The sequence below is a fragment of the Scleropages formosus genome, chromosome 8 (genome assembly GCF_900964775.1).
Source record: "Scleropages formosus chromosome 8, fSclFor1.1, whole genome shotgun sequence".
In the NCBI taxonomy this organism is placed as follows: domain Eukaryota; kingdom Metazoa; phylum Chordata; class Actinopteri; order Osteoglossiformes; family Osteoglossidae; genus Scleropages; species Scleropages formosus.
In genome coordinates, this window is record NC_041813.1 from 22,938,014 (window position 1) to 22,953,651 (window position 15,638).

Below are 15,638 nucleotides of genomic sequence, written 5' to 3' on the forward strand. Positions count from 1 at the left end.
TTGAATGCTTTAAGGTGACGTCACACATAACCTACTGATACAAACAGGCAAACCAGCACTCTGTTCTGCAGAGAATGGACAAAGATGCAACGAAAAGATTTGGGTAGGAAGCAGCCCTGGCTCTTCTCACCCCGTTGGCGAGAAGGATCCGCCGTGTTTACCGTTACCGTCGCTCCGCTCGTGGTCTGCTTTCCGCCGGCGCGGAGGCCATCGATGCAGGCAGGCGCGCCGCTTCCCCTCACTCCTCCGTTTATTCTACTCGCCTAGACCCCAAAGCTAAATAATGTCATAAATCCTACATTCGAAGCTTGACAAAATGCTGAAACCGACCCCTTTCCACGGGGGTTTTGAGCTGTTTTCCTAGGGGAAAGAAAGCGTCCTGTGTTCGTGATCCACTCCTGAAAGTGCTGACCGAGCGCACAGCCAGCTTTCTTTCTCGCAGTCCGATCTGCCGTCCACAATGGCCGAAAGGAAAGGAAGGGGCCGGAGGGGGGAGGTGGGGATGGATGGCTGGGTGGGTTCTTCAGGGCCTTCTCACCCTGCGCGGCATGTGCCCCGTGCCCCATGCCCCATGCGTATTAACAGTATATACTGAAACTATACAGGTAGCAGCAGCAGCTCCTCCACAGGGAAGCGAGGGTGAAGGACAGGAGGTGCCCAAAAAGCCTTTAGCGCACAGCACCCCCTGCTGGCAGGACCAGGTCCCTGCTGTGTCCTCGCCTCTGCCGGTGCTCCGTCTTGTTGCGGCTCTCGAGACCCTCGCGGTCGCCCACCTCCCCTGCCTCCGTGGGCTCCGGTTGACTCTCCTGACCCTCCTTCTCCCTCCTCTGATTCCGCTGCCTCTTCATTCCCCTCCGTCGCTCTGCAGAAGGGCACACGGTAAACGTTGGTAAAGGGGGGCACAAAGAATAGAGAGAGTGGGATTATTTAGCGCTGGCATCGTTCTTAGTCACTTGACTTCGATTCATATAGGTGACCCTTTTCTCCAAACTGTCTTACAGCGTGATGCTATTTACACCGATTTACCGATTTACACAGCTAGGTAGTTTTATTCTAACACAGTGGGGCCAAGACTGAGAACTGAAAAACTTTTAATCCTTTGCCCTTGCGAGTGGGACCACCATGTGGCCAGAGGTGGAGGAGTATAGCGTTCTTGCTGGGCTGTAGGGGCTGATCAGATCCTGTTGGTGTTGAAGTGCAGATCTGCTGACTGCCTTGTAGGCCCTATCCAAAGTTTTGAAAAATGCATGAAGCCACACGAAGATGAAGGACCTCAGTCTTAGATTGTTAGAGACGGGGCTTGGTTATTTAGGTGGAGATGTCATGTCAAGAAACATGCTCTAAAGCATGACAGTATATGAGAAGGAGCGCTCTGTGTCATCTGCATAACAGAGATGAGCTGTGAGAGTGAATGACAGAGCCAAGAGGAGAGGTACATTTGGAAAACAGGTAGGGTCCCAGTGCAGAACCCTGTGGAACACCATGCCGAATCATCTTGAGACATAAGAATCAAACTGTTCCAATGACTATCTTTTAATATTCTGGGGATCTGGTAATTTATGGTGTCAGACGTTGGAGTGTACAAGACAGTAATCACTAATTCTACACTCATCTCAGTAGGAAAACTTAATTAATTCATGAAAAATCCATCCATAAGGCAGAAGTCAACATACCATTATTTCTTAGAGGAAAAACTTCAATCCCTCAGGACTGAAACAAGTGTGGACTCAAAAATGACTCAAAAGATGCACAGTCATTAAAACTATTCTAACCTTTTCAAGATGCGTCCTCTTTATCAAACTCATTGGTCCTATTATAAAGTTTCCCCTGTATAACAGGTGGTGATCGAATTTGACAATCACAATATTTTTCCTTTTATGAGGCAAAAAAAAAAAAAAAAACACCAATACACTTGTCTTTCACCACTATAGACATCTTGCAGTAAAAGAACAGCATATCTGCATCTAACAGCTTTGGTTATAAAGATCTGAATTCCACAGTTCATTACAATGCCTTGCACTGAATTACTCAACACAGATTTACATTTATTCATTTAGCTGACGCTTTTCTCCAGAGCAACTTACAGTGTAAGTCTACCTACAGTTATTTACCCATTTGTACAGCTGGGTAATTTCACTGAAGCAACTCAGGGTAAGTGCACTGCTCAGGTGTACTACAACTTCAGGTGTGATTCAAACCTGTGACCTTTGGGTCCAAAGGCAGCAGCTCCAACAACTATGCTACCAGCTGTCCACAAGATGTCTGATTCAGACAAAGAGGTTCTGGCTATTATGACAAATTACAGATGTGAAAGAGGACACTACTGTAAGGTGTGCGAGGCAAAGGTAAAAATCCCTTTTCTAGGATGTTCTTTTACTTCTTTTCAGTAAAATTACCCACGGAAGTCTCATTTTTCCCCACCAGGTGTCGCTCTTGAGCTGCTTTTGTCTTTCAAAACTGCAAATGGTTTTAGTTCTTTATCCTGCTGGTGTAACAGAGAAGCAAGATAAATCCTGAGTGTGGAAGTTTACCTAAGAACAACAAATATTGCAAATGTAATACAACAGCCAATTACAATATAATTAGTCAATTTTTGGAATGGCATTAAAGGTCAAAGGACAGCGCAAAGAAACATTTGCTCACATTTGTTCAGGACATTTAAAAGCTTGGCGTAGGCAGCCCCTGCCCACGCCCCCCCCGACCCGCCACACCAAATCGGGTCCATCAAACGGGATGGCTCCCAGGTCTGGTCCAAGAAGTCCTCCGGCAACACGCTGTGACCCCTGCATTCCTGGGTGTAGCCCCTTGTGATACAAAAGTCTGCCAGCCACCGTGTTTAGTCTGCCCCCCCAGAAATGACAAGGAGACCTGCCGGCGGTGAGAAGACACGATTGGTCCCCTGATCGGCAGAGTCCGGGTCCGGAAACCCGGGGCTGTTTATTTTAAAGCGCCCCTCCCTTGCGCCGTGCCCTTGGGGGACAGGTTGAGCGGGCCTGGCCTTTGACTGCCACGTGAAAGTGCAACCCGGTGTTCTCCGACCGCGTTAAAGTTACGGCCAAGACGAGACGCAGGCTTGCAGAGAGAGCTGGGCATTCTGGGAGCTCGACTGTGCCTTCCGGTGCACCTGGAACCCCACGTGGTCCGCTCTTGATCAGAGCCATGTAACGGTAAGCAGAGAAAAACTGCTGTGGGATGAGGTCGTAGTAGCATGAAGGGCCCAGAAATGCCAGCGAAGGCAGCGGGACACAGTGGAAGTGGTGAAGCAGCGATGCACGGATGATGTACCGACCACGTGCTGATGATGCCAGGCTGAACAGGGGCAGCGAGGGATGCATCTGCACCTAGACGAGAGCTGCGTGCACCAGCGCAGCGAGTCGCTCCTGCTCCCGGGGCATCGAACAGCTCACCTGACTATAGGGCGGAGGGTGCGAGGGCAGACGCGGTTATCCCATCCTCACCCCCCCTCACTGTGCGGGAACAGCGACGGCGCTGGGCGCTCCAAATCAAGTCTTTCAGTTAAAGATGGGGGGGAATTTACATTTGTTCATTTGCATATGTTTATTTATTTACACTTATTGCCCTTCCACTATACACAGGTGTATAGGAATAGAAATACTTATTACAAACACACCATACAAAAATAACATAATGAATAGAAATAAGAGGAAGGATCACCAGCCACTTATATCTGATGTTGCAGTAACTTACAATCAGGCATAATTTATAGCATGAGGTCCTTAGGATAAGGTGCAGCACAAAGAAGTAGCAGTGTCATACCGTCTGAATATATGGTGGTGGTGGTGGTATAGGGTGGTGCATGCCAAAGGGGGAGTGAGAGGTGCGCAGTTATGCTAATTGCCCCACCCTGAGCATGCATGCGTGTGTGTATATGTGTGTGCGATCTGGGGTGGCAGGGATGAAAATAAATTCAGGAGCCGGGGAGGGACAGATCAATGAATACCCTGGTCTACACTGTTGCTGTAGAAATGCTGGGGGCTTTGAAGGTCCGAGACGCCTGCTTTCGCCGAGGGGGGGTGGAGGCCACGGGGGGCAGATAACGGAGCGACGCTGAGGACAAATTAGGAGAGGCAGTGTAAACACAGCAAAGAGGGCAGGGGGACCAGTGTAAATATTTACACCTCCCCCGGCAGAGACTGGCTCTACTCACACAGGAAGTGGGGAAAGTGCTGCTGGGTGGGTGCATGCGTTCGCCCGCTGCCGACGGTGGTCCACCGAAACAGTGGAGCAGCCAGGGATCTGCACAGTGCTCTTCTGATTTGCTCTGAGCGGCAGGAAGATGAGGCTGATGCGGACGTGCGTCCCTGGGAGCGACCCTTGGGGGGTTAGTGTTCTCCCGGGGGTCCTGTAACGTATGCGAGGGTGTGCTGGGCCAGATAATTAGCGCTCAGCGGAGGGTTCGGGGGCTGCGATCCCGCTGGGACAAGGTCGATGACCGGAGCGCTGCGTGCGCAGCAAACCCCTGGAGGATGAGCCGCTGGGGTGCGGCGGGGGGGCTCCAGCAGACGCCACAACTTGGAGCCCAAATTACAGGCACCATTTGGCGACTCTCTTCACAAATTGTATCACGGGGCAAGCTGTGAAGGGGGTGGGGATCATCGGTGGAGGTTCTTAACTGCTCCTCCTCATCCCACGCCGATGTCACGCTGCCCCGGTAGCTGCTTTCCCTTTATCTGCCCTCCTGCGTCTCGCTGCGCTTAAAGCTGGGCGGCAGCAGTAGCAACCACCTCTTATCCAGTGCATGTGTGGTCCAACCCCCGACCGTCTCCCCCGGCCCCACGCAGGCCTCCCTTCGCAATCTAAAGAAACACATTGGTCAACAGGCAAATTCATGTGGGCTCTTGGTATTAAATTCCTGTAAAACTGCCCCCACCCTCGTGAGTTAAAAACATTTCCGACTAATCGCATTCTTTCATGACTTTAGATCATTTAGCGGAGTAGGCCGAGAGGGAGTGGCTTCCCGCCTGGGCTGTGGCCTAACTAGCCCGATGCCCTGGGCTTCTGGGATAGACTCTGGACCTCCGCCACCCTAACTTGGACAAGCTGGGCTATAAATAGCGAGCGAGTTAGGGGTGCATTTCAGGATTTTATATGCCTGGACATGTAAAGCAGACAGCGACACTTAAAGAAAGACACGGGTGATATCGATCACTTTGCAGATGAATTAGATCTAAACAGATAAACCGGGGGGGGCGCGGTGGCACAGCGGGTTCGGCCGGGTCCCGCAGTCTGGTAGGTCTGGGGTTCGAGTCCCGCTGGGGGTGCCTTGTGACGGGCTGGCGTCCCGTCTTGTGTGTGTCCCCTCCCCCCTCCAGCCTTGTGCCCTGTGTTGCCGCATGACCCCACTTGAGACAAGTGGCTTCAGACAGTGTGTGTGTGTGTGTGTGTGTGTGTGTGTGTGTGTATTGATAAACCAGTTTTTGGTAGTACACATGCACTGACAGCGGAAGACTGATCACCGTCTCTAAGGGCAATAGATGGCAACAAAATACTAAACCTCTTATGAAGGAAACATCTAACAGGAATGGAAGAAATGGGCTTTGAACCCACAGCTCAGAGAATGGCATCCTTTTTCGAGACCAAGACCACTGCTGTAATCCTGCTTTAAGAGAAACGCACGATGGGAGCGGAACCACGGGATGAAGAAAGCAAGGGAGCGGGGACCAAAAGTCACTGGAATCTCCTCCGAAAACTACGAGGGAGAGTATGGACGTGGTGTAAATTGTTCAGGGAACCCAGAGGAATGACACAGGCATCCGAGTTCTGCGGTGGGGCGGAGGGGCGTAAAGCGGGTGGTGACCCCCTGCCGACAGAGCTCATAAACCTCGCCGAATCAATACCCTACTGGATGCGGGGCCGCAAAAACAAAAACAAATCTTTTTAAACCGCAGCTCATTTTGCAGCGTTTGTTTATTTCTCCTGTGCTTTGCAGGCATCCACACAGCAGGGCTATTTTTTACCTGCCAGAGGCCACAGACTGCAGTCAGTCTCAGTTGGGTTCTAATATTTTCACCTGAATATTTCGCTTTAGCTCCTTGTTTACCGGAACATTTTGGCCTGCTTCGTAGCTTTTATGTTTATTTGGGTATTTTGCCAATACATCAGCTCAGCGCAGTTTGTTGGTTTTGGCTCTGATGCGGTGGAATGAGCTCCCCTCCCCCCTTCAGATCTGCTGAATCCCTTTGGACATTCGAGAAGGGTCTCTGAACCCACCTCCTTCAAACCCACCGCTCTCCTGGTCTCGTAAAGCTCCATCAGTTCCCATCACACCATGCGTCGCGATCGGCTCTGCATTTCCTCAGACCAAGTTCCATGTGCAGCTACGCATGTGATGTGCATCTAAAGCTCTTTGTCTGTTGTTGATGTACTTTGTTTGCTCGGAGTCGGGCATCACTTTGAAGGAAAGCACCTGCTAGACGAAAAATGGAAACTGAACTGTTCACCTGGACATTTCTTCTTCTTCTTGACAACACACTGCCTTGTCTCGGTGGTGGGCGGGCAGGGATCGCCGTGGGGGGAGGGCGGCCGCAGAATGTCCCGCCTCCGAGTCTCTTCGCCCCGCTTGAACCCACACGTCTTGCCCTTTCGAGAGCAAGGGCTCCAATCCGCCCAGTCGCCCACTTCACAGTGCACTGCGGGTGAACGGGGGAGGGGCGGTGGAGGGAGAGAAAGAGAGACCCCAACGGGGACAGTAAATCAGGAGAGCTGAGTTACAGTGGGACAGGCCATCAAGCCCCACATGTTTAGGCATTCTAGCAGGTTGGCGGTTCGAGGGACTGGGGGCAACACTGACCTTTCGGGATGCACTCTGCGAGCTGCTCATTGGGTTCTAACTCCACCGGACAGGAGTGCTGACACTTCCCCTTGAGGAGGTATAGACCCGCCTTACACTTGGTGCAGGTGTCACCATTGAGGCAGGTGTCGCACTCCGCGCTGCAGTCTGAGAGACGCGTATGTCGTCATACGTTACCCCGGCTACACAACAACTAATGCGCTCAAGTCTGGTAACATGTAAATCAAAAAAACGCATGGTAAATTCTGCAAAAATAGGATTTTCACAGCAGTTCAGGTAAAACACGAGAGATGAGTGAGATGCAGGGTTCTCTTTCACAGGTGAGACACTTTATTCTGATTGACAAACAGTCCTTAATCAGAAGGGCTGTTTTACACCTTCTTGATGTCTTTTTATTCATTCATGCAACACTTTTCTACAAAGCGACTTACACCATTACATTACTTCCGCTGATTTACATAGTTTTACAGCAGGGTAATTTTTACTCTTATCAATTTTGGACACATGCCTCGATCAAGGGTAGTGCAGCAGGAGGTGGGATTCGAACCTGGGCCCGGTCTAAATCATGGGTGCTATGTGCCCCCCTCTCCCAAGCCTACTCACCAAGGACGCATTCTCTCTGCGTGTCGCTGGGTACGAGCCCTTCGGGGCAGGTCTCCTGACACTTGCCCTGCAGCAGGTAGAACCCGGCTTTGCAGCGCATGCAGAAGTTCCTGTTGAAGCAGGAGTCACAGTTCGACAGTCCGCACTCTGAGAGACAGGGACAGAGAGCACACGCACGGTGTCAGAGCGCCGGGTGACGAGCGGAGCGTGACGAGCGGAGCGTGCGGACCATGCCTGTCGTTATAATGCGATTGCCAGGCAATGGGAGGTGGGCTGCTTAGGCACTCACTGGTGCACTTGTTGATGTCGGGCGAGCGGGAGCGCGTGCCGTAATAGCCGCTGGGGCAGGAGGACAGGCACACGCCCACCTGCCGCATGCCGCTCCGCTCCAAGAAGAAGAAGAAGCGAGGCTTGCAGGACAGGCAGCCGTTGGAGTCCGAGCAGGTTAGACAGCCGCCATGGCAACCCCAGTTCACCCCAGGACTCTCTGCAAGGAAAGAAGAGTGGCGCGGCTCAGCTCAGCATATGCGTGTAAGGGTGTGCGAGTACGAGTGGATGCATGTGCGCCTGCCAGTCTTTCTGTAGGGTGTACATGTCAATTATCGAATAACTCAGATGTTTTGGAATCCAAAGTACACCACTGTATTTTTTTCGTCCCCTCCCGTCAAAGACCTAGTAGTGCGGCCCGCAATGACGGCAGTGCGCTGTGGCCCCCGAACAGGTGACCTGCTGCCCAGCTCTGATGACTGCCAGCAACAGTCATGGAGTCCTGAGGTCAGGAACCAAAACCTGCCTCCCACTAACTAAAGGATCAGCAACCATGGGTCTGGACCACAACTTCACCAACAGTGGACTCTAGTTCTTCCCGTGTAGACATTTTGGTCTTTATACTAGATGTGTTCACGCAGGCCCTCTGTCAGCACAGTAGAATCCCCAGAACAGGTGGGCAGCCAATGGTACTTGAGCCCCCAGAGGTTTATTTTTCTCACCTTCTTCACAGCTGGCAGTTTTTTGTTTTCCTCTCCTCAGTTGCCAGCTGGCTAGTCCAAATAGTTATCTAGATCCACCGCCATCGACAATAAAAATGTGTATCGCACCATATCCCTCTTCATAAAAATAAAATTTAGTAGAATTGAGTTGAATCAAAGACGCGAATCTTTCCTCTTTGCTGTGCCCGATCCTCTTCTGTCTTCGCCTGACGCAAGAGAGCCGATTCCCTACGAGCCCCGATGAAACACATTCACCGGGATGTTGCACTGAGCCAGGCCAGCGTCCACATAGCTATGCCTTCCAACTTTCATAATGGTACTAACGCATACCAGAAGTTTGCCTTTTTAGCAGCAGTGTTATGACCACAGCAGTACTGTGTGTTTATTCAGGAAGGAGCCATAATTGTGACAAGTCACATAAATTGAAAAAGACATGCAAAGATAGTTTCAATAAGCCAGAGCAGTCGCTACCACGACGAGGAGCGCGTGACACGCGATGCCGTGCTCTTTCTTGGATGTGGCCGCCAGATCGTGGGACCCCCTGCCGAAGGCAAACCCGCAGGCTGTCAAATGAGTCAACTACTTTCGCAAGGTCCGAGCACGTCTACGCACACCCCGTTTTAACGTCGGCTCGGTGATTCACTGACCCTGTGCTGACCTTCTGTGCCTTTCCACGTACCCAATCTGCACGTCCCTCTCATTTGGCGGCAGGACGGAGCAGCTCAGTGCGCAGCCATTAGAGAAGGAAGGTCAAACTTGTCTGAGTTGAGCGGTCATGTACTTCTAAATTCACATCAAGTGATGAACACGTTAGCAAGGCCAGGCCTTTCAGAGCACAGAGATGAACCTCTGAAGTATCAGCTTAGATACAATCATCTTCAAATCACCGAAGGCCAAAAAAGCGATGACTTCACATTTGAACTGGTAGACATTTTTACACGTGGCAACTGACTGCAAACTTAGACACAGGTTAAGGTCAGGAAGTAACTTTGCATGACTGAAACGGAATGATCAGGGTATAAATTCTTTCAGATTATTCATTTTTTGTTAATTGTTTCAATGTGTTGGAACCTAGAAATGTGCATGATAACACTGCCAGACAAAACAAGTGGAGACACATCTGTTTAACTTCACACTCATCTAGTACACTTACCTGTATGCATTTAGCAGATACTTTTCTCAAAAGTGACTTTACAGTGTTAGGGTTCTACAGTGAGCAGTTTACAATGATTAACATTTATTCATTTCACTAACACTCTTCTCCAGTGTTACACTACCTACAATTAGTTACAACATTAACCAGCTGGGTAATTTTTTCTGGATCACATCAGGGTAGGAAGGTACCTTGATCAAAGGTACTACAGAAGAAGGTGGGAACTACATGTAGGTCTTTCGAATGCAAGGTGATGACTTTAACCGCTATGCTACCAGCTTCCCTGAACAAAGGAGAACTACACACATCGGTTGAAACCGCTTGTCCCGAGCGGGGTCGCGGCAAACCGGAGCCTAACCCAGCAACGCAAAGCGCAAGGCTGGAGGGGGAGGGGACACATCCAAGGCGGGATGCCGGTCTGTCACAAGGCACCCCAAGCAGGACTCAAACCCCAGACCCACCAAAGAGCAGGACCCGGCCAAGCCCGCTGCACCACCGTGCCCCCCCCAAAGGAAAACTACCATAAATCCAAATGAAATATGTACTGACTCACAGGTATTAAAACGGTGAATCTCGGCCTCCCTATAACTGCATGTGAAAGGTTTATTACAAATTGAGGATCATCGTCACCTTGTGGAAAAGAGAGTGAGACGAAGATGTTTGCATAGCCTATCGGTGACCCCGACTGATGGTCGATTATGATTGGTTGTTTCACAGTTGACCTTGACCCTTGGCTGTTCATCAAACTCAGACTTGAACTATCAGTCTTCGCTTTCGTATCTCCTAGGTCTACAAGACTAACAAATGTTCCATTGTATTTTAACAAAGCTGGTCATTGTGAAACGGACATGCACAGAGGGATAATTCTATCTCTGCGTTTGAGGTAGAAAAGTGGTAAGCTGTGTAGTGTAACACAGCAGAGCCTTGTCAATGGAGACAGAGCCTTTGTTTGCCTTCTGATCGTTCCCAGCTCAAGGTGAAGACTGACGTTTCAGTGGGTTGCACGGAGGACCATTGGCTGCCAGCGTTTATTTATTCAGAGGGGTGTGGGTCCCCGAAAAACGTTCCATTCCTAACCTGCACCAGCGGGATTTCTCGGCCCTTCACCAGCTAAACATACTCTAACTTGACCCCGCATAGAACCCAACGCGAGAGTAAAGATCATCCTCATTGAAGAGGTTGGCCAGTTTCCTGTTGCTGGTACACAGCAGAGTCACGTGACAGCACCGAGAAGCCACAGAGTCAGCACACACTAGGGATTCTTGGTCTGAAAGGGCAACCCGCAAAAGAGAAAACAATAGATTAAATAAAAACCAATAGTTCAGTGAGTTCCTGTGTTCTGGAAATTTGCCATTTCCTTCGAGTCCTTATTTAACTGAAAGCATATGTAAATCAATTAACAATAAGCCCTGGAGCTACTGGGATGTCAGATGCATGGTCTTTCATTCCAAATGTGGGTAAGGGACCTAAGTGCTCTGCCTTGCTTGCGATGATGCACAGTTTTAGAGACAGAGGAGACGCTGTGCAGAGTCAATGTGCATCAACTCTGCAATCAAGCTTACTTTGCAGGGAACGGTGCTGAAAACTATTCCACCTATATTCTAGGCTGAAATTCTCAGTTTTGTATTAATTCAAAACTACAAATATACATATTTTAACCCGGCCAATTAAGCTCTGCAGCAATTGCCCAGAGAGTTGTTCGCGCTCCGCAACGGTACTCTGATATTTTTGTGCAACGGCATCCTTTAGTGAACCAACCTGTACACAGACTAGCAGGTATCAAAAGCACCAACTCCCAGTGTACTAACAGAAGGGGTCAGTGTTGTACAACCTGACAACCTGAGAACTGCAACGCTTGCAGGTACATTTACCCTGAAATTTTACTCAGCTGGTACTGAAGAACCGGCAACTGCACGGGGGGTGGTAAAGTGTGTGAGCATCGCAGGTGTTCCATTACGGCTGAACATATTTTTACAAAAACTTACATAATCCGTGCACGTTCGTTTGTCATTAATTGCCTGGATATTGTTAGCCAGTGCGGGGGCTTCTCTTTTCACCAGCACCACAGCTCTTAAACGGATTTGTTTCTTTTAAAAAGGTTTCAGCAGGTCACACTGTTGCTGAGGAACACTTGGACAACTGTTGAACTGCAGCTGATTTTGTGACTGGTCCTGAGGGTCCGCAATTCACAATCCACTAGCCGCAGCCCCTAAAATACACAGAGATACTGATGTTGTTCTAGTTTAAAAATCTGCAGTAGTTAAAGTCCTGCTTACGCTTCCCATATGCAACACCCATAATACCACAGGGGCCTCTGCAACGTCTCTATGACATGACCCCTGCAGCAGAGGAGCATAACAATATGAACACGAGGGGCCAGCGATTTTAACCTGGCTCCAGCCGTGTCCTTCACAGCGAAAAGAGTGAAACGCATTGGGAAGGCAAGCAAGCTGGGTGTGGAAGAGCACAATTTCAGGCCACAGAAAATGTGAGACAGCAGGTAAGGGCCTGTGGTGCAAGTCTGGCTTTTCGGCATAGCGCGGCCATGTGAGCCTACGGTAACGGAATTTGTGCTCTTCTGCAGTCACGACATGTTCGTTCCAGGTTAGGGGAAGCGCTTTCTGCTGCCCACTCTTGAGCGTGTGTCCATGCGCACGCGTCTCGATTCCCTAACTACGCATGGCAAAGGTCATGTTTTCCTGACTACCAACAGCGCCACTACCTACTATTCTTTATTACCTTACAGCTTCATAGCGTATTATCACGTATTCTTTATTAAAATAAGTTGCTGTCAAGGAATCCTGTCCCATGAACGCACACACTTGCTTTACACGCAGTTTGCGTCCACAGAGCCAACCGGCCACGGCACGGTTCCGGCCTGCGTGCCGCACGCACGTGTTCGCTGACGTCGGTAGAACGATACTGAAAACTGAAAGGCACACCGTCCATCATAAATATCTTAAATTTGGTCTTCGAACGGCGATGTTCGCGTGCAGAACCTTGGGTAACGGCCCTCGGACATTTTTGGGGGACGGTGGTCGTCGCAAGCCACGGGAGAAGCCGCCTGAGCGTTGCTCTCCCGTTTTCCGTAAAAGAACGAGCAACCTGTTGATGCGAGATGCCCTGTGGCGTGTCGTGCGCGGCGTGCGGAGCGGCTCGGACGAATCTCCGCTCCGCTGTTTGTCATGGAGGCCGAGCACTGGCAGCAGCTCTGTGTGAACTTGAGGACAGCGTTGGCTCTGTCCTATCTGGCCAACACCACATAATCACAGTGCTCGTTTCCAGTACGTAAACAAACAAAAGATGGTTTAGCATTCTCTTCTGCGGTTATATTCCATTTTTTTTCCTTTTTTTTTTTTAGTGTGTCATGGATATGATTCACTAAATATGGGAAGACAACTAATGAAATGCAGACAGAACAGGGGCTGCAAACTTAAATCGCGGCGGCGTTTTGTCCCGTACACTCTTCTTCAGCGAACTAAGTGGAAATCGTCTCAGCTAATAAACTGCGCCATGAATCTGTATCAAAACAATCAATTACATAAATGGGACTTTCAGAAATTATTGCCTTGTTTCTCCCTCAGGCGCGCCGCTGCTGAGGCGAACTCGAAGCGCGCGCGAGACAGTAAGTCAGCTGCCGTCCTCACGTAGCTCCCGCGCGCAAATATCCGGTGCCTTTTAATTGAATTTCTCAACATATTGCAGTCAGTGAATAGCACTGATGATCGTTTCAGATGTTTCCTGCACGTGACATTTTCCTCCGGCGTTAAAAAGCAGCGAATAAAAACCCGCAAACCTCAAATCCTGCAGTTAAACGAGTGACACGATGAGGCTCAGCCTGTGCCGAGTTAAAAGTGAGCGATGCATAATTCAATTACATACGTATGTCCTTATCTTGCTTATGTGTTACAGTTCCGCTCACATGGGCGGTTACAGAAGAAACATACGAATCTGTTAGCGAGGGAGGAGTGACGAGGGAAATACTGTCCTGAGAGGAGGACGGACGCGTGTCGCCGGCCGCGCTCCCCGGTCAGGTGCCACGTGCGGCGCGAAGCCACGCGCTGTTTTCGCGCAAAAACCGAAGCGACCCAGTCTCATTATTATTTCCCTCCGAGATCTTGAAAGACGCACAACGTCAAGTGCACCCTGGCAATTTCATTATTCCCCAAGGCAAGCGACCAATTGGTATAATTAAATATTCATATTTAAGATGGACTTATATTCTGTTCGACTTTTTTCGCTAACTAGTTGACCTGGAGGCGTGAACTCAATATCAAAGGAGCTTTTCAGTTCCGAAACATTTGTAATGTTTGCAGCGCGATGTTTTTCACTGCCTGTGGTGGATGATTTAAAACAAGTTTTCGTACATCTGGTACTAACTGTGGACGTGAGATAAGAGCACGACTGGACATTCCTGGATGGAGTCCACTACTTGGCAAGTCGAAATTCCAAGAATAGAAGGTTGAATAAAAGCCTGAAGTTTGCTGCTAGACTTCAAAACAGCACTGACACCTGGATCCGTTTTTATTTCACCCTTTCACGACTGTCACATATCGCCGAGACTTCACGATTATCGTTTTTTTTTTTTTTTTTAAATGCTATGATTACAGTGGCAGATCTATAGCTGATGTCAATCATAACTGATGGATGATAGGAAAACGGAGCAGGCGCGTTAAGTGCGAGCGTCTCTCAGATCCGGACCCCTACTTACGTTTGCTTTGCCGGTGTCTGGAGGGGTGCTGCTGGCAGTCAGTGTATTCCATACAGTGCAAGATCAAAATTATGGAGATCAGTTTTAATTGCATAGTAACCCGGAGATGATGCTTTCCTAACCGATGTCAAAGTCCTCTAGCGAGCTGCGGCTGGAGTTGCTGCTGGAATTTGCAAGAATAATAATAATAATTCTAATAATAACAATAATAATGATGATGATGGTATTCCTATAATGAGGAGAGCCCCCAAAGTTGTGCCGAGATGAGAGAGAAGTGGCTGGAAATGGCCCGACAGAAGCAGGGCCGTTTGGACAGCACCATCATGATGGAGAAGATCCACGTGCGCGGTATCAAGTCACGGAATCCTTGGAGAAGAATTTTATTATTCCATTAAAAATCGATGGGTGGCGTCCAGCCGCGGGGAGAGCATCGAGATGCTGGAAAACGAAGCAAGGGAACGCAGGATGGGCCGTGTTAGAGCCTGTACTCCTCCTCGCACTCTTTTTGAGATGCTCCAGTCCAGGTACCACGGAGACCTTCTACATCTTCAGGGTCATCGGTCGGCGCATCCCAGCAGAAAGAGAAAGGCAGGAGGAGGAGGAAAGCGCGGCTGAAGTGGAGGGAGACGGCGGTCTCTTGGTTTGTGTGAGGTGTGTGAGTGTGCTTTGATGTGTGCGCGCCCGCGCGCGCGTGTGTGCGTGTGTGTGTGTGTGTGTGTGAGGCTCTTTGTGTGACTCCTCCCGGCGGCTCCTCTGTGCTCCTCCGTGCGCTTTCGCTGCGCGTCCGTCCTTCTCGCTTCTCCCCGCAGCGTCTCCTTCCAAAACACGCACGCACGCGCGCACACACACACACACACACACACACACACACACAGCCTCCTCGTAACACGACACCGAGAGAAGGAAATAGAGTTTCATTCAGAAAACTTGCCGTTATATTTGCAGCTCCCAGTCCAGAACTATTCATACGCTACTGCTTCACACGCTTCAGCAAAACTGTATTTGTAACCATTATCAGTCACATACGTGTGTACCGATCATTCATATCACTGCAATATCATAGCAACGTGTAAATCTCAGCGTTTAACTGACGAACAATTAAAAAAAAAAAAAAAAAAATGAGGATCACAATAGTAAGGATCACATTTTTGGAAGCTGAGCAGAAGAGAATTTATGTTTGACAACATGCTCTTGGTGTGTGACAGCTTGTGAAACGGTACATTCAATGATCCAATTTGTGTGAGTGTGAGAAAGGAAGCAGTCGGATGCCATGGGCTTCTAAACCTCTCCGACTTGGTTAAGGGGAAAGAAAGTGAAAGATGATGTGGAAACAGCAAGTGTGGCTTTTGAAGAACCCAGTTGTCCTGCTCA

At 49.5% G+C, this 15,638-nt stretch overlaps 1 protein-coding gene across 2 annotated transcripts; it reads right to left on the reverse strand.

Moving 5' to 3' along the window:
- Positions 1-15,077, reverse strand: rspo3 (R-spondin 3). Of its 2 annotated transcripts, none has more exons than XM_018756948.2 (6): positions 14,268-15,077; positions 7,704-7,901; positions 7,415-7,561; positions 6,812-6,958; positions 6,462-6,650; positions 1-862 (listed from the first exon to the last, which is right to left on the reverse strand). In XM_018756948.2, the coding sequence occupies exons 1-6, from the start codon at positions 14,359-14,361 to the stop codon at positions 669-671; spliced, it is 969 nt and encodes a 322-aa protein (XP_018612464.1). In that variant the 5' UTR covers positions 14,362-15,077; the 3' UTR covers positions 1-668. The 2 variants fall into 2 exon arrangements, with proteins under 2 accessions (XP_018612464.1, XP_018612465.1); XM_018756949.1 differs by lacking the exon at positions 14,268-15,077 and adding an exon at positions 8,404-8,515.
- Positions 15,078-15,638: the final 561 nt, after the last annotated feature.